Below are 18,576 nucleotides of genomic sequence, written 5' to 3'. Positions count from 1 at the left end.
TGAAATCAATGAGTTTATTAATCAGAAATTCATTAAAATGTTACAAAATATGAAACAGATAATAAATTCAAAATACAAATTTCGGGCGTCCAGGTGCCCATGTTCGGGTGGAGGATTACGTTATTAAAAATTGATGACTTTAGGTACCGCCGCTGCTTTTGAACAGTGTGAGAAGCATACATATATTCATGCAGATTCTTCATTATTTAATTTCTTTAAATATAATACAGGGTGATAATATTTGGTGGCTACGATTTAAAAAGAGATTCGCCGTTTATAGTGAAATGCCACAAAATGCCGTTTTGAGACTAATAACCTTTCTCGGTTAACGCTTCTTTGGGCTAAGAATTTAGGTATTAATAGCAAAAAAAAAATTAATAAAAAGAACATAGTGCTTAATACTAAAATGAAGAAAAGCAGTAAATTAAAAAAGAAAATTATGTGCTTTATCGTATAATTCTGTAGCTATATTAAATTACAAATTTTCCTGCAACCCTAAAAATATCGATAGCTTCTCTTTTTTTTTTTTTTTTCAGCTAAATTATCTTTCGTTTCAGTAAGTTTTAATTAACTCTTCTTTATTTTATATAGTTTTCACGTTTTCTTATTTATTAAGTTATTTTGCTTGCAAGATTAAATTCACTTTTAACATGATTGTAAAAAGGATACATCCAACGCTAGCACAATCTGTCTGCACACCTCTAATGTGGCACAGCTTTTTACGTAATCTGAAAACAAAATTACAGAAAAAAATATAAATACTATAAAAATAGGTATTGTAGAAAATGATCATAAAAAGAAGTTTCTTCTTTTTTTTCTTAAATAAATCCTTAAAATATATTAAAAGAAGAACGCTGAATATTAACCTTACCATTTGGCAAACAGACTTCTAAGACATCCTGTAACTCGAAGGCATTGAGTGTCTTATGCTGAAAAGAATTTTCAATAAAATAAAATTTAGAAGTTTCTCCCATTTTCTATAATCTATTATTACAACTTCGTAATCTGCATTTACTTTCACAATGTTTCTTTTCTATAATAATACTTATTTTAAATTTGAATGTTTAAAACATATTTACATAAAAATGTTTCTAAGTTCTGAATTAAGTTTAAAATCATGTATTCAGTGGCACCTTGCACAATGTATGTTCTGCATAACAAACGAGTTTAAATTACACTGGTGTGCAAAAATTAAGGACGAGACGGTTTTTTTCAATATAACTTTGTACACAAAAGCTTTTTAAATCAACACATTTAATATCGTAAGATCCCCAATACGTAAGGACATGAGTAATGTAAGCAACTCTTACTAAAAGAGAAATCAGAGGGATAAAAAGAAGCTTTATTGAAAAGTAGCATGGAGCGCAATGCGACTGAAGGCCGAAACATCCCTGTGATGGGTGTCCAGCAAGAAACATCCGGTCTTTAATAGGGGATAAGATCTTCCCTGACTGCTAGGCAGGTTTCACAGCGTCTGCCCATGCTGAGAATGAGGGTGTCAATGAGTTGTTAAGGCATTGCTGCCCATTCGTCTTGCAGCGCCAATCGAAGCTCCGGAATCGTTACTGGTGGTAAGGTACGAGCTGCCAAGCGTCTGCCTAGAAAATCCCATACATGCTCGATGGGATTGAGATCCGGAGATCGTGCCGGCCAATCCATACGTTCAATATCCTCACTCTCTAAGAGCTGTGCGATGACACGGTGCATTGTCGCACCATGTCATAAGAGCTGTGCGATGACTGGTGCATTGTCAAGCACCATGTGCGATGACATGGTGCATTGTCATCCATGAAAAGGAACTGCGGACCCATAGCGCCTCTAAAAAGACGCACATATGGAAGAAGAATGTCGTTACAATAACGGGTCCCGTTGACTGAACCTGCGTCGAAGATGTGAAGGTCTGTACGACTACCAAGCATGATGCCTCCCGAAACGAGAACACCGCCACCTCCATACCTGTCCCTTTCAATGATGTTCGAGGGATGATTGCGGCTTCCCCGCTCTCTCCAGATGAGTATGCGATGAGAATCGCTACTCAGACTGAATCTGCTCTCATCTGTAAAGAGTACTCGTCCCCATTCATTGTCTCTCCAAATTCGGTGTTCCCGGCACCCCAGAGAACGCCTTCTCCTATGGGCAGGCGTTAGAGGTACACACCGTACAGGGCGTCGTGCAAACAGACCACCACCGTGCAGTCTTCTGGCCACAGTAAAACGCAATATCGGTCGTCCAGTCGCCTGTGTCGTGTGTCTAGCGATTTCTCCCGCTGTCTGCCGCCTGTTTCTTCTGGCCTGTAAGGCAATATACCGGTCATCTGCGGGTGTGGTTGGTTCCTCGTGGACGACCACTACTAAACCCCCGGATAGCTGTTCCTGTAGTTTGAAATTGTCTCCAAAGTCGTGAAACGATGCTGTGAGCAATTCCGAACTCTGCAGCCACACTTGTCACACTGCGGCCTTCCTCCAACTTCCCAATGATTCGACCTCGGGTAAAAGCATCCAGATGTCGTCTAACAGATTGATTATTCGCCATTTCTCGCTGAGGCAGCAACTCGGTGTGCCTCGCTGAGGCAGCAACTGCTATACGGCGTACAATCTCTTTGCCAGAAATACTGATCTTACACCGACAACATGCTTTATACTACTCAGATATGTGCATGTGCTACCGCATAGCTTACTTAATCTCCTGATTGGTCTTTCTGTCCGCTCTGCTTCTTCGTTCAGCTGATATGCTAATTTTTCGACTTCGTCCTTAATTTTTGCACACCAGTGTAGTTTAGTTTACGAGTATGCTGCAACTCTCTTGGCCGATAATAATTGGCCTCATTGTTTACGTCGCACACCCGACGCAAACAAACAAACAAAAAAAGTTAAAAGATTAAAATACAGATTAACACAGATTGTGTATCTTTAAAAATACACTTACACAATACAAAATAAAGAAAATCATAAGCTTAATCGGTTAGAAAACAAAAAATAGTAAGAAGACACATAACTCACTCACCCAACACATAAACTCGTAAACTAAAGAAAAACCAAAATATTTAATGTCCTATTGCTATGATAGTCTTGTTTTCATTCACAATCCTCATAATTTCTGTTGCATAGCTATTCAAAAATTTTCTTTTTTCAATTACATTCTGTTAATTTATTTTTCCAAATCTCGTCCTCACACTCTCGGTCAGTTTACATTCTTCCATAAAATGAGCTGCATTTCCGTACTTCCCGCAAGCCAAGCATTGATCATTGCCCTGGAGATTAAAACATTTTAAATAGGCTGGGAATCTACCATGATCCGTGATAACTTGAATAGTATCTATATTATTAAATAGATCTATTTTTCTTTTTATGGTCAAAATCCTCAAGTAACCTTTATTTGAACCGTTCCATTCCCGAGCCCATTTCTCAATTATACTTGCTTTCATTTTTCTCAAGGTAATTCTTCTGGAATCATTAATAGCGTTATAAATATCACCTTCTCCCAGGGCAGCCTCTTTAGCTAGCATATCCGCCCTCTCATTCCCGATAACACCAATGTGTGCCTTGACCCAATGAAAATATATACCAGTTGTTTTCTCTTTTATTTTGTTATAAATGTTTTTTATATTCAAAATAAGTCTATTGCTTGGTTCCGGATTTGCCAAGCCTTGTAGGGCCGAGAGAGCATCAGAATAAATATGCATTGTAAAGTACTGTTTTAAGTTTTTATAACTCCACTGCAGTGCCTCTCTAATTGCAACCGCTTCAGATTGATACACTGATTTATTTCCTTCTAATCGTATTTTTCTATTATAGATTTCGACTCCGTAATAAAAAACAACAAAAGTGCAACCAGTTCCACCTTCATATCCGGAGCCATCAGTGTATATATCAATCATGCCAGTATTCATATAATCTTTATCGTACGTACCCTTGAAATCTTTTGGATGTATATTAATAAAATCTTTTCCTCTCAAGGCGATACCATTTAAAACATCCCCATTTTCACATGTTAAAATCTTTTTAAAACCATAGCTGAGTAAACATTTTTCATAATAAAAGTTATAAAAAATTGAGAGTGGCGGAATGCCAGCAAGTAAGTAAATAACTTCTGTAGAAACAATACGGAAAGCTCTTGTGATTGCAAGCAGCCAGCTCCTTTGCAATGAATCCAGTTTAGTTCTCAGTCTAATCAATTTCCCTGCCCGGCAGCCCCACATGCCAATACCATATAAAATTTTTGGCCTAATAACATTTAAATAAATATCTCTAAGGTTGGTGCTTTTTAACTTTAAAGTTTATGAATCAAAGGTACTTCTATAATGTTTTAAAATTTTCTCTATATCTCTGTGAATCGCCTTAAAATGTTCAATAAAAATTAGCTTTTCATCAATAATCACTCCAAGATATTTAAAGTGACTTTTAAAATTAATCTTTATACCATTAAATTTCAACTTTGGTTTTCTAGTAGCCTTACCACCCCTAGGAAAGAAAATGGCATTTATTTTTTCATTCTTAAACTCTATATTTTCTTCTCTACTCCAGTTCATAAAATTTTCCTCTAAACTCTTAAAAGTTTTTTCGAGTTTCTCTAAAGAGTCATCATAGACAATAGCCAAACTATCTGCAAAGCAGAATAATTCAAAACCAGTCATGTTAATAAAAATTTTATTGACAATGAGGCTCCAGAACAGGGGTACTATAACAGATGAGTATAAATTCAGAAAATATCACGCATGAGTATCGAATCCCATATTACGAACCACGAGCGTGACGAAACTGGGTTTTGGAAAAAGATGCCGAAAATAATCCATGTAACAAGAAACGAAAATTCTTCTGTGAAAAGTAGAGTAACATTCGTCTTTGCGGCTAATTAAAAAGATTTAAAATTGAAATATCTACTAGTTTGTCACTCAGAGAATCTCACAACTTATAAAAAGTGAATGTTATTAAAAGCTGCCCGTCCTTTATAAATCGAACCAGAAACCTTGAATTAAAAAATAAATTTTAAAAGAGTAGATATTGTATTCTAGCTCAGAATATCTATCAGTCATTCTTATTCAGAAATATCTCATAAAGAAAGGTTTGCCATAAAAGATTATTTTGTTGCTTGACGATGCGCCTAACCATCTAAAAGATTTGAATGAGAAGTTAAAGATGTAATATGACTTTTACTTGCTTTCCAACAAAACTCCTTTGCTTCAATCGATGAATCAACAAATAATTGCCATCAATTAATTCCCTTCATGGAGGAAATTATTTCTATAGCGTTCGAGGTAGTAATAGGATGGAAGGAACTTCTAGAAGAATATGTAAATGAGCTCAACACTAAAAAACAAAGGTTCCTTTTAATAGGAACATGAGGAACCTAAGGGGGGGAAGAGTCTTTTGTGGGAAAAACAAGAAGGACACAAACAAGGGGATGAATGCTTGCTCTGCAGAACCAGTTGCCATAACCTTGGGCTGGGTTCCAATTCTCGAGATGACATGGATGTTTCTAAGAGTATTGAGTCCTCCCGGCATGAAGCTATTGTATCGATCCGAAAGTTATATCGAGTACTTTGTAGTAAGAGACCATGGAGGTAGGAAGTAAGATGGAGTCGCCCTAAACAAGTTTCTCCCGTACCCTGCTCTGAAGCACCGGCGATCCCTACGTGGTGATCAAAACATTGGGTCATTTACCATTGAGTTCAATGGGATTTGACGCGTTAGGATGTAAATATTTTGTAATTACGTCGTAAATATACATATAAATGTATCAACATATTTTTAAACAACATTTCATTCTGAACGGAATTAAATGCTATACTTTTCACAGGACAGTTTTCTCAGAATGGTTTAATTTGAATGAAATATTTTCTCAAGTTTTCGTTAATTACATTAGAAAAAAAATTAAGGTAATTCGATTTTATTCGGTTAAGGTACAAAAATTAAGATCAAAGTTTATTGTATTATTAATATTAAAATTACGCATTATTTCTTTTCTATTTATAGAGCTTCTTCCTAAAATACTTTCTTAAATATGACATGATTTTTTGGCTTCTGAGGCATCTTTTAAATCGAAAAATGTAAGTCAATTTATAATTAATCCTCTATTCGGTTCATTTTCAATTAGAGAATTATTAGGAATTAGCGAAATACTTTAAATAGTACTTAACTTTTTCTGAACATTTCTGAAAGGGGATAAAATAAGGATTTTTTTAAAGTATTATTGAAAACTTGTAACTGAGTTATTATAAAATGTAAGGGAAATAATTCTTTTAATTATACTTATCAGATTTTTTTTACCCTTCATTTCAACAATACATATTCCAAAACTCTTTATTACGTTCTTGAGCGCGCATCTCATAGCATTTGCTTTACAATACCTTTTAACAGATTGCTTTCCAATACGAACAATTCTTGCTTAAGTAGTTTTATAACGCATTTGTCAACAGGATTTTAATTTATGTTAACAATTCAATATTAAGGTTATTATATATTTAGATAACATTTATAATCATTATAAATTAGATACATTTAATAATTAGATTTCTTCACAGTACTTTCACTGTTGTTTATAAGTGAATAAATTCTTCATTTCAAATACATTTATAAATAATTTAATGACCTGCGTACGTTAAGAAGCCAGCATAAAACTCGAATTTCCGAGAAAAAAAGACTTGCGTGGGAAACATTTAACAATCTGGAATCAATAAGAGGACCATTCATGATCGGACCTCCTTTGGCAGGATATACAAATGTTTTCACCTCCGTCGATTACCCTATTTTAAAATTCTTAATACGCTGTCTTGATGATGAAGCACGTTCGCATGGTCACATCATCTTGACCGAACGTGGTACTTCCTCCAAATTCGCAAATGTATCCCTCTTCTGTTCCACACATTTGTGTAAAACTGTACTTAATTTTACACAAATGTGTGGTTCCAAATGAAGAGAAAGCTAACTTATTGGCATATCTGTGTGTGTATTTATTAATTTTGACGAGGATTGCAGCATTTGATGGTAATTTTATTTTTAATTAACCCAAATAAGTAAAACGTGTAAGCCCAAAGTGATTATTTTTCAGATATATAAAATTAAAACGATGAGTTTAAAATGGGCAGCAGTAAAGCCTCTCCTCTAAAAAATTTTAAAAGATACATGTTAAATAATATATGGATGTGAAAAAAATTTGTTTTATTTAAAACATTTTGGCGTTTGGAAAATAAAATAAAAGTAGCGAATACTCTATAAAGGGTATCGAAAGAGGTATACAATTTTAAATGTACCGTATGGTATTTTTCATTCTTTAAGCATAACATTTTTCTTAAAATCTATATTTTTGTAGTTCAACAGCTTAGAATTTTATAAAAGAAATTCATAATCAAAATCGCTGTTGTTAATTATCGAAAAATAACAAAGATGTGATTTTTGCGTAAATGTCACTAAACTACACAAATTGCTATTATCCATCACACTATGAATGTTTTTTTCATGCGAAAGTGTCCCTTTTTCGATTTGTATGGAACTGTCGTGTGTCGAAATACTATCAGAACCCTGTCAAGGGAGCTTCTGAATGTAAACAAAGAACACCCCATCTGGTGACCCAAGCTTCAAAGCAGTGCTTAACTTCTAGGGCTCCTCCTTCCTTTTCTACCTCCATGTAAGAGACTCTCGGATTCGTTTCCTGGGGGGACTGATTATCAAACCTGTGCTTGTGATCTATAATGCGTCCAAGGCTCTGGTCTTAATTTCTTGGCCATGATTAATACATGGACCTGATTGCAGTTCTCCCGGATAAGGAGGATAAGAAACAACAAAGCAGAAATCTTCGAAATAACTGGGAAGAGACTTAGGCCACAGGTAATCAATGGCATTCTAAGCAAGCTGGGGTGAAAAGAGTGGCAGATCTACCCAATGAAAATACAATGCAGTAATATATCAAGATCACCCTGAAGAAACAGAAGTAAACTGCTTCAGACAACCTCTTTTTAAACCTGTACTAACCAAGAAATCAATAAAGGCCGATATGCAAGGTCACGGACAGCCCTGAGTTTTTCACTGAAAATGAAAAACTCAAACTGATCAGAATGAAAATCCATGAGATTGCTCATGTATACAGTGTATGTAAATATTTTCACAGAAAGGCGAAATAAAAAAAAAAAAAAAAAAAAAAAAAAAAATTGCATATATGTGTTAAAACATGCAAGTACTTTTTGTAACTAATAAATAAACTCCTTCATAATGTTGCTGAATAAGCTTTTTACTATTTCATATTATTCTCAATTCTTATTAATATTATAGAGACAGCGTCTTTCATAGCCATCGAATCGCTCGCACAAATAACGCTATTTTCAACCGAATACTTTCGTTATGCGAGGCACCACCGCATTTAATACAGTAGTATATTCAGCATTTGAAAACCTTGTTAATATATACGCAAATTTGAAAATCCTCTTTTAATTTGAAAGGAAATTTCGAATACTATTAGGAAAACTTACTTCATCCGATAACTGCAAAAATATTCCTTCATAAGTGTTTATCTTCGTCTCTATTGACGCAGAAGCCTAAAAATTATTTCAAAATTTAAAATCATAATGGTAACTACATTGTTATATAAGGTAGAAAACGCTTAATTATCACTTAGAATTAAAATTGTAACCGATACATAATCGTTTAATTATTGTGTTAAAATGTGTCTAATTATACATTTTCTTTGAAGCTTCAGTTTATGAGCAATGATATGAAATTAGGTTGCAAATTTGGTATATTAACGGGACATTTATGATTACAAAGCGCTCTTATATAATATAATTTTAATGACTACAAATCATATATATTAATTTTACCTTTATTATTGCAGGCTTCAGAACAGTAGGTGTGCAGTCTAATAATCTGAAAAAAAAAAAAAAAATGCGTTGAAAGCTAATGACATTCAATCTCAAAAACAATCTCTTAACAGTGAATAAAGAAAAAATAAATTCCTTCGTATCTGTCTACATTCAAACAATAGAAAATTTTGTTAAATTTAAATTTAACTTACTTGAGTTTTATGGCTTTGTTTGAAATAACTCTGATTGTGAAATTGGCTTCTTCTCCAGGATCGAAAGTAGTCGGAGTGATAAGATAGCTCCCTTGTTCAAAATGCACCCTTCCTGAAACCTAAAATGGATATTTTCAAAGGTTATTTTTACACATAATTATATTATTTGATGCAAATTTTAATAAATATTGTTGGAAGTTGTAAATAAGAACAGGTACTAATTATAATTTTTGCTTTCTGGCATTAAACCTTTCCAGATTTTTCCTTCTTTAAACAAAAACTGAAAATTTTAGTTTTTATTGCTAACACATTTAAAGAACTAGACAACTGAGTTTAACGAGACTTGGAAGCGGGTTTAGGAATGTTTTAAGAGAGAAACCAAGAATGAAAAATGACTAAGTTCCGCAGAGATTCTGTTATTCTGTATGAAATGCAACAGGTGTTTGTTACCTGTGGTATTGTTACATAAGTTTAAATTAGGAGAAAAAGCAATTTAAAGTAAGTTTTAATAAATATCCATCGATTTCGGGGGCGATCTGACAAAGATCTCTCTTTTTCAGAAAGGGGGTTTCAAAGGTGGTAGTAGCAAGAATAGGTTTCTAGGAAATTCAGCGAACATAACAAAAAGAAAACAAATATAAGGCAAAAAAAAAAAAAAAGTAAAGAAATGGCAAGAAGCTATGAGAATTTCGAAAGCGTTGTAATGTCATGAATTGGGTTAAGTTATTCGTATGCGTCAAAGTGCACAACGGCTACCTTGCCTAAGGGACAGAATCTCTTCGTGGAGCAGTTTCTACATGCGACATGCGACGGAGGACGTGGGCACCATTCCTCTACCATTAGGGTTAATTGGTATAGCGCCACGTCCACCTGTGTCTAGTGAAACGTGCCAAGGTCACTGAAGCCACAAAAACGCCTCGCACCGACCACGGAAACCCAGCGCCTGATGCAGGCCACATTGCATCAGCTATACTCTTGCGGCCACTGGAAAATTATTTTACAAATATTGTAGAAAATGACATGGCTAAACACTGCTGCTGCAAGCTGAATTATCAGACATTAGTATGCACAAGTTGCTGAATTATATACCAGATTACTAAATTATATATTGGAGTACAATATGGTATAGAATCATTAATGCATAGTAAGATTATGCTAATGCTCAAAATACATATTGAAACAGGAAGTATTATACATATTCAATTATGACACTTACTGTATCTGAACATACTAAGATAAGATATACATGATGACGTTATACAGATATTTCTGAGACTTAAAATACATGGTGAAACATTAAATACTGTACATACTGAACATGAGCATACTATGACTGAGCATACTGAAACATGAAATACATAGTGAGATAATACTGATTACGCTAATTACACGAAATACCTGATGAAACATGAAATACTGTACGTACTGAGACAGAAAACATACTATAACTGAGCATACCGGAACGTGAAATGCATGGTAAGATTATACTGATATAAGATACTGAATTATATACAGGATTGCTGCATTATATACAAGAGAGATATTCGTATGACAAACATAGAATGCATAGTGAGATTGTACTGAGACTTGAAAAACATGTTGGAACAGGAAATGCTGAACATACTGAAACATATAACATACTATAATTGTACATTCTAAGTCGTGAAATACATAATGTACTGCTACAAAGTACTGAGTTATATACGGAATACTTAATTATATCCAGGAGAGATATGCATATGTCAATATTGAGCTGTATAGAAAGGTTATACTGGTGCTTGAGGTACATAGTAAAGCACATTGTAACTGAGCATTCTGAAACACGAGGGTAACATAATGAGGATATACTGAAACAAGATACTGATACTAATACTTATGTTATACTGATATTTGAAAGACAGAGAAACATGGGAAACTGAACATACTGAAACATGAAAATGCTGTTACTGAATAAAATGTGACATGAAGTACCTTGTGAGTTTATACTGATGCAAGATGCTAAATTAGATACCGCATTACTGAGTTATACAAGGAGGATATATGAATTACAGATTTGAAATACATAGTAAGGTAATTGATACATAGGAAAGGGTGACATTATGCTGATATAAGATAATAAATTATATACAGGATTACTGAATTAAATATGGGAGAGAAATACGTATTATAATGTTAAATACGTAACAAGATATGCAGACAGACGCTACAAGAATACATAAACAAAACAGTTCACTTGGTGACAGGATATAGGAGTGTGTAATAATGGCGTATATAAATTACAGACTTGAGATGCATAGTGCGGTGATATTGAAACATAGAGAGGGTGAGATTATACTGATACGAGATAGTGAGTTATATACATGATTACTGAATTAAATACCGGGGAAAAATACGCATTACAAATTTAATATGTATAGTGAAATTGCAGACAGGCGTTACAAAAATACGAAAATAACAGTGCATTGGTGGCAGAATATGGGAGTACATAAAGCATACATTTGGTATTTCATGTGTACATATGATGCTGCTGACTGTGATTGAAGATGCTGCCATTACTGCGTTTTATGATGACAAAGTACTTGTATACTACTGCTGCATACATAATAAGTTACAGCCATTCATATGTGCAGTTACAATTATATAATGCTGCCAGTGAGCTCCCTTTAGCTGGTATGGGAATGTTGCATTATGCATTAAGTACTCTTAAATGGTTTACACTTGGCATAGGTCTGTTCCGAAGCCCATAAGCTTGTCAACAATTTTTGTAAGTTGTTTCTACAAGACTCGTATTTGTGTTACGCTTAAGGGAAGCAGCATAAGACACCCGTGCAACAAGTTCATTCGCCTGGATTCAAGGGCGGAATGAACTTACTACTATTCTGTGGGCTTAACCACTCGACCACTGGCTGGACGAATTGGAATTAATGCCATTGATTAGAATATGAAATTCTTCAAGGAAATCCAATATACTAACAACAGATCATTGTGGATATTCGCATTTGACTCTGTCAAAATCTTGACCAAGGCTACTCCTGTTAGTAAACGGGGTTTCCTTGAAGTTTTCACATTCACGGAAGTTTGCCTTGTGATATTAATTCCAATTCGTTTCTTCCCAGCACTTTCAAAATTCTAATAGCTCTTCTTTTTCACATTTAATTACTGTTTTTCTCGACAGCTGGCGTTACGTTCATTTCCTTTTCTTCTGCCCGTTTATTTTCTCATAAATTTGTTCTTTTTCCTCCAGACTCTGCAGTTTTCCTCATAGTTCCCGAAGATGGGGAATGTATATCAATTTTTACTTTGGAATATCGTTGCATTATTCCAAGTAAGAAATGGCAAGACGCTATTGAAGAAGAAGGCAAAAAGCTGGCAAGAAGCTATTAAGAAGTTCCATTAAAACCAAGTAAGCGGATAAAATCGCGATACAAAAACTGATTCTGACCATTTACAGAATTAAAACCAATTATTTTTTTTTGAAAGAAACTATTATGTAAAACATTTAAAAAAACAAAGGCTGTTATCTCAATTTTAAAAATCATTGATGGGCAAAATAAATAACAGTGATAGTAAAAAAACAGAACGAACCTGTCGACTATTACTATATGAAGAACTGTATATAGACTTCGTCTTCTTGAAGAAAGTTTTGTCCATTGTTTCTGCTGTTAGTGACTTGCACATCTGTAATTATAAAAAATCAATTAGAAATTCATACTTGAAAAACATTTTCAGCTCTAGTAAATACTGTTAACAATTAAAATTTTATAAACATTTTTAATAAAGATAGATTTACCAGCTGATGAGAATTCTTAATGAATAACCAAATGGCCAGTTTTAAGATTGAAATATCTGAAGTCTTCCATCAATCCATAGAGACGAAAAACTTTATAAAATGGTATGTTTTCACTCGTTTTTGTTTAATTCGTAATTTATTTTAGAGCAAGAGAGAAAAATAATATGGAAATTTGTTATTGCTTTAAATCGCTATTTTTTGGCATAATAATGAAGAATTATCACTTTTTCAGGCAGAAATATATTTTATGATTATGAGTAAGATAATATTGCTGAAACTTTTCAAAACATTGGGTCTGATAATCCTTTAAGACCCAAGCTCAAGTCTTAAACAAAAGTCATTCTATAGTTCTTCACAATTCCAATTTTGCCTCATTAAAAAAAAAAAAAAAAAAAAAAAAAAGGGTCTTTAAGTTCCGTGTTGGGGAAAAATGCTATGTTAGGGACCTAACCTGGCTTAACTAAGACTTAGTACCAAAGCCAAGTAAGCCAGTACAGAGTGATACTGAACAGCAAATATTTTTAGTGAACAGCAGTGTGAAATTTAGTTTCCTAATGCTTTGTCTGAGCTTACTAGTGATTTCGAAAATATGCCGTATGACCTGATGGACCTTGCACTGGAAACTTCCTAAAAATATGAACTGGTAAGATATAACAGCCCTTGTAAAAGTGCAATCCTAACCTACCTCAAATGAACTTTGCCAGTGCAGAGTGTCATTAAATAACAGCGTTTAGGGTTGTGTGCGAAGTTTCATTTTGTTTGGATCTATTGATTTGTTGGATCTATATTAGGGAAGATTATCTTCCGTATCTTTCGCTGAGTAATTCCTGACATTTCGAAATGGCAATCATAGTATGTAAGAAAGAAGTGATACTAGTTGTATAAAAGTTAACATACTGTTGCCATCTACGGGTTCGTGGATTAGAAATAATTGATGACAACACTTGATGAAGAATCAAAACACAATTTATTCGCCAGCATTACACAAGACAGCTCCAAACACACGTTTACAGTCGTCGAAAAACTACGATAAACCCGCTGAAACAATCAGCAACACAGTCTTCAGGATATATAGGCGAAGACAGCTTCACGGAAAAACATTAAATACAGCTCCCGACTCGGTCGATCGCTCTCAAACCAATCTCTGAACTCAAGTCACTACTACTACACTACTGAATTCAAAATACTCGTACAGGCAGGGTATATATATAGCTTTAACCTAACTTCAAGATTATTCTCGGGAAAACCGCTGAGAATGCGTCCATAATGTTCTCGCTCCGTTTATGGCACATCGCCAATTTTGGCGATTTTGCGCCAAATGTGGAAACCTTGCCTTTCCTTGCCACTTCCTGGCAATCTTAACCGCGCTTTACGGGGAAGCTATCCCACCGCATCTAGGCATTTCGCAAGAATACTTTTGTTGAAATGATATTGCTTAGGTAAAATTTCGCGCAACTAGAAGCCTTGCTTTCACCAATGAAAGCAACAGCTTTGCCATTAGAACATCAGATTTTGATGCTCTGCATTTAAGCTGCTGCAAAACGTAACTCAGAAAACAGGTTAACGCTCCTTCGAAAAAGTACTATGAATTCTATGTATATTCCTTGTGAAATGTATATTCCTTGTGAGTGCCTTCATTCTACACCTTTTCGGAAGACAACATCAGCGGTGCAAATTCAAGAAAATAAGCAACTATGCATTTGAGAACAATTATCTCTTTCTAGGAAATGGAGACAAATGAGAATTCCAAATGCCTTCTGATGATAGATTGACCATCATATAATTTATGCTTCTTGCTTGCCTTCTGATAAGAGATTGACCATCAAATAATTTATGCTTCTTGCTTGCAATCCGGCAAGCAAGAAGCATAAAAAACCGGTCCTCTGGTATGCTGACATATGTGAAAAGAGTTTATCTTCATGTTTCGTAATTGTTTTCATTTATGGTGAACTCTACTACTATACTTTTTCTTCCAATTTTTATTTTCCCACTGGCTTATCGAATCTTCGCAACCTGTAACATATTCAAATCTCTTTACCCTTCTAATATTTCTTCCTACAGGAAAGGTGATAGAAAGCATATAAATCTACACTTACCCAGATCTTACCAGATTAGATCGAATTATTTAAATTACAGCGAAGCACACGCGGGATTATCTACTCGAGGAGAGAGGAGGATCTTCGTATAGGACGTTTTCAGGAAAATTGACTCGTATTCATGTTACACACAGGAAAATGGAAACTCCCATGCAGCCTGCCCACTCGCTGGAATCTTTCTGCAGATGAATAATACTGCATAAAATCTTGTGCTACGGAAATAGTATATGGTTATCTTCTTTAACGTAACCCACTAAATCTACTGATTTTTACGCCAAGTCAATACTCACGATCACGGCTGGATTAAACATTAAGCAATATAGGCACATGCTTAAAGCATCAGACAAAGAGGGTACAACATAAAAGGCCTTTGGTATTCAGGAAAATTTGGGACACAAAATAATTTCCTGTTGCCGGTTTCAAAATGGAAGGCAAGATGCAGCACTAAAAGAGAGAAAAAAATGAAGAAAATGCTGGCATAAACATACGGAAAGTCATCGAAATATTTTAAGTGCTTAGGCCTTCTTAATCCGGCCTGCTCATGACGCGAATTTTGAGCTACAAAATTATTCAAATCTAAACAAATACCATCAGAAATCGTTAGGGTTTCAGTTTCAGTAATGTTTTTGATAATAAATTGAAAGCTCTTCTGGTTTATAAACTAATTAAAGGTAAATTAAATTTAAAAACAATTAAATTTCAGAACTGTACACAGTGAATTGATAAATCTTACACGTGTAAACATTATCAGTATGCTACAAATTATTTTGCTATGCAAAGTGATTTTACTTACTGGAAATACAGCGAAACCAATAACTTTTGGCTCTAAAATACTATGTTGACTGAGTGAAATTACAACTTCTTCCGGTTCTGGAAGAACTATTTGAAACTGCGGATTGATGTGAAAGGAATCTGTAACGGAAATGAATTATTTGAAATGATTTTTAAAAAATTTTAGTCATACATAGATCAGTTATAATCTTGATGGTAGTCAAGTGGCAAAAAATCGCGAGGTAATAAATATAAAGCAGGAAATGCTCAAATTATCTTAAGACTTCATTTTTCTTTCGGAAATGCATTTAAGACTTAGTCATTTCAATTTACTTTCCTATATGATCGTTATGGATCCTCCCTTATTTTAAATAGTGCTTGATAGATCTCAAATATGCAGTTTTGTCTAACAAAATGTCTTAATTCAAAAGACTATTTTCTGATTTGAAATTAATAGCTCTAATAACGAACTTTTATTACTACCTTCTATATTTACAGAATTAAACATTAGTAAATTCCATTAGCCTTAAAAAAAGACATCCATAATTGCCTTCTATATTTCCGCTACTTAAGATTAGTAAAGTTCATTATATATCGAAACTAATAAATCATACAATACAACTCACTGCGAAACCGTAAAAGAAAAAAAAATATGAAAGGTTTTTAAATTTTAAATTATGTCCAAAGGTTTTTTTTTTTTTTTTTTAAAAAAAAAAGATTTTTGTATGTTATCTTTATTTATCAAATATTATGTTCTTCGCACTTGCCATAAAATTCAGCTCAACAACAATATCGCAAAATAATTCTAAAATGAGCATATCTTTAGAGTTGCCGATACAGTCTCGCGCGCTGAAGATAAAAATGTTTTTTCTGTACAACATTGCCATCGCTCGCTTTGAAATCCTTGAATTTGTTAGTAAAAAATTCGTTAAAGTTTTACAAAATATGAAATCGATCATAAAACAAATTCCAAATTTAAAATTTGGGCTTCTAGGTACCCATATTTGCAGAAGGATTACGTCATTCAAAATTCGATGGCTCTGATACCGTTGTTTTACCACAATGGAAGAAACATACATACATTCATGCAGATTCTCCATTGTTTAATTTCTTTATATATAATACAAGACGATAATATTTGGTGGCAACAATTTGAAAAGTGAAACAGTGCTTGTAGTGAATCAACGCAAAATGCCAAAACGAAATTAATAGTCCTGGGCAAACTGCCCTTTGAACTAAAAATAATCAGGAATTTTGAAATGAAAAGAAACTCATATACCAAACATTCTTCTACTCTGTCCGTATGCTTTCCCGTTTTTGTCATTTCTCACACTATTTTGTCTAATCCAGAAGGCTAATACACATTCAGTTACGTGAGGCTGAACTTTAAATAGTGCGGATTCTTAAATTTGGCCGGCTGAGACTGTTTACATTGTCTCTTACCTCAGAGAACTGCTTGTTTATTTGGGTTGACTAGGAATTTCTAGCTGGTTGGTAAGAGAGAAACTGAATTTCTGCTATCAGGTCTAGACTATTTTCAGGGGTCTATTGAGTTTTGCCATTAAGTTGTAGTCATTAGTTCCTTCAGCCCAGCTGTTTATAATTATCTGTATGCTGGTTACTCTTCAGTTCTGTATTCTATCATACGTATGTTAAACTCCAAAATTGGCCCAAAATAAAAGCTTTTTAGTTGCTGATTAAGTTGTTCGCTTGTTGCCGATAATCCGTTTTGACATAAAATGTTGCCTAACTTAGGCCATTAAGTGAAATTAACAAGTATAGTTTTAAATTAGAATCAAAACCTACACGATTTAAGTATTTAGTTATGTTTACTACCTAAATTATTCCTACAGCCTCCTGCACTAACACCACGTTGCCATTGTCCATGCCATACTTTCATTTGCCATGGAATCTTCGAACGGAGTGTTGGCTCGTCTTTGCTGGTTTCCGCATCCAAGTGCACAGCTTCTACACTTGTGAAAGTTTTCACAAAATCGTGGTATGTTATCCTAGTATAAATAAATGAATTAATCAGTATTAATTAGAGACATACATATATTTAACTAATTAAACACATAAGAGCACAGTTTGTATGTTAAAAAAGTATAAACATATCGCCTTAATTCTAAAAACAGACAGGTAGTTATTTCTGTTTCATTTATCTTGTTTAAAAATTGATTTTCAGAGCAGACTGCTTGTTATACATAGGTTATGTGCTTTGTTTTATATAAGTAAGTAAAAATATATCATTTTGCATTATACGAAAGATCGAAAATGAATACTATAGGGTTATCCGAAAGAAAACCACACTAAACGCCAAAGTACGAGTAACTTACCAATATTACAGTAAGCGTCAAGGCACTGAGAGATTTAAGAATCAGTTACTTCAATAGCTGTGGAGTAACTATAAGTTTTGTAGAGGCATTAGATTTTTTTAAGCAGGAGTACATAAAAATGAGCAATGACCTTGCCGAGACTCGAACCTGGACCTCTTGAATAAGCGCCGAGTGTGCTACCGTTATACCCCGAAGGCGTGCAGAAAGGAGAGAAAAAATACCTTATATATTCTCTATTTAATACCTTATATATTCTCTATTTAATACCTTATATATTCTCCATTGAATAACTTATATACCTATCATCCTCCATTGAATTGGCCTGACCTGTTATGTCCATGAGACCAACATGTTTGGTTAGGTGGGTTGTGCTGCGCCCACTCCTCATACCTTATATACCCTCCTTTTAAAGGGTGACTGGGGATTAGGGGACCCAATCATGAAATCATGGTGTTGAATAATCATCATCCACCACCTTTCATTTCGGGCACCCGTGTACAATCATTAGGTTTTTTTGGGGGGGGAAGTAGGGAGACGTGAAAAATGTGCAATGGCCTCGCCGGGTCTCGAATCTGGACCC

The 18,576-nt window shown here is 34.3% G+C and overlaps 1 protein-coding gene across 3 annotated transcripts in view; it reads right to left on the bottom strand.

Annotated features, from left to right (window-relative positions):
• Nucleotides 1-18,576, bottom strand: part of CalpC (calpain C) — a 159,458-nt gene that overhangs the window by 22,610 nt on the left and 118,272 nt on the right. For all 3 annotated transcript variants that reach the window (XM_085811133.1, XM_085811134.1, XM_035367714.2), the window contains 8 exons: nt 17,497-17,669; nt 15,683-15,801; nt 12,589-12,681; nt 9,004-9,122; nt 8,810-8,855; nt 8,462-8,527; nt 872-929; nt 670-728 (listed from right to left, as the gene is read on the bottom strand). In XM_085811133.1, the coding sequence (XP_085667259.1) occupies nt 670-728; nt 872-929; nt 8,462-8,527; nt 8,810-8,855; nt 9,004-9,122; nt 12,589-12,681; nt 15,683-15,801; nt 17,497-17,669 (733 nt within the window). The remainder of the gene's footprint in view (nt 1-669; nt 729-871; nt 930-8,461; nt 8,528-8,809; nt 8,856-9,003; nt 9,123-12,588; nt 12,682-15,682; nt 15,802-17,496; nt 17,670-18,576) is intronic.

The sequence above is a fragment of the Stegodyphus dumicola genome, chromosome 2, assembly GCF_044657685.1.
Source record: "Stegodyphus dumicola isolate Sdum_Otavi_A_Nest chromosome 2, ASM4465768v1".
Taxonomy (NCBI): Eukaryota; Metazoa; Arthropoda; class Arachnida; order Araneae; family Eresidae; genus Stegodyphus; species Stegodyphus dumicola.
The sequence above is the reverse complement of the archived record's forward strand: the minus strand, read 5'-3'. Positions and strand labels throughout refer to the sequence as shown.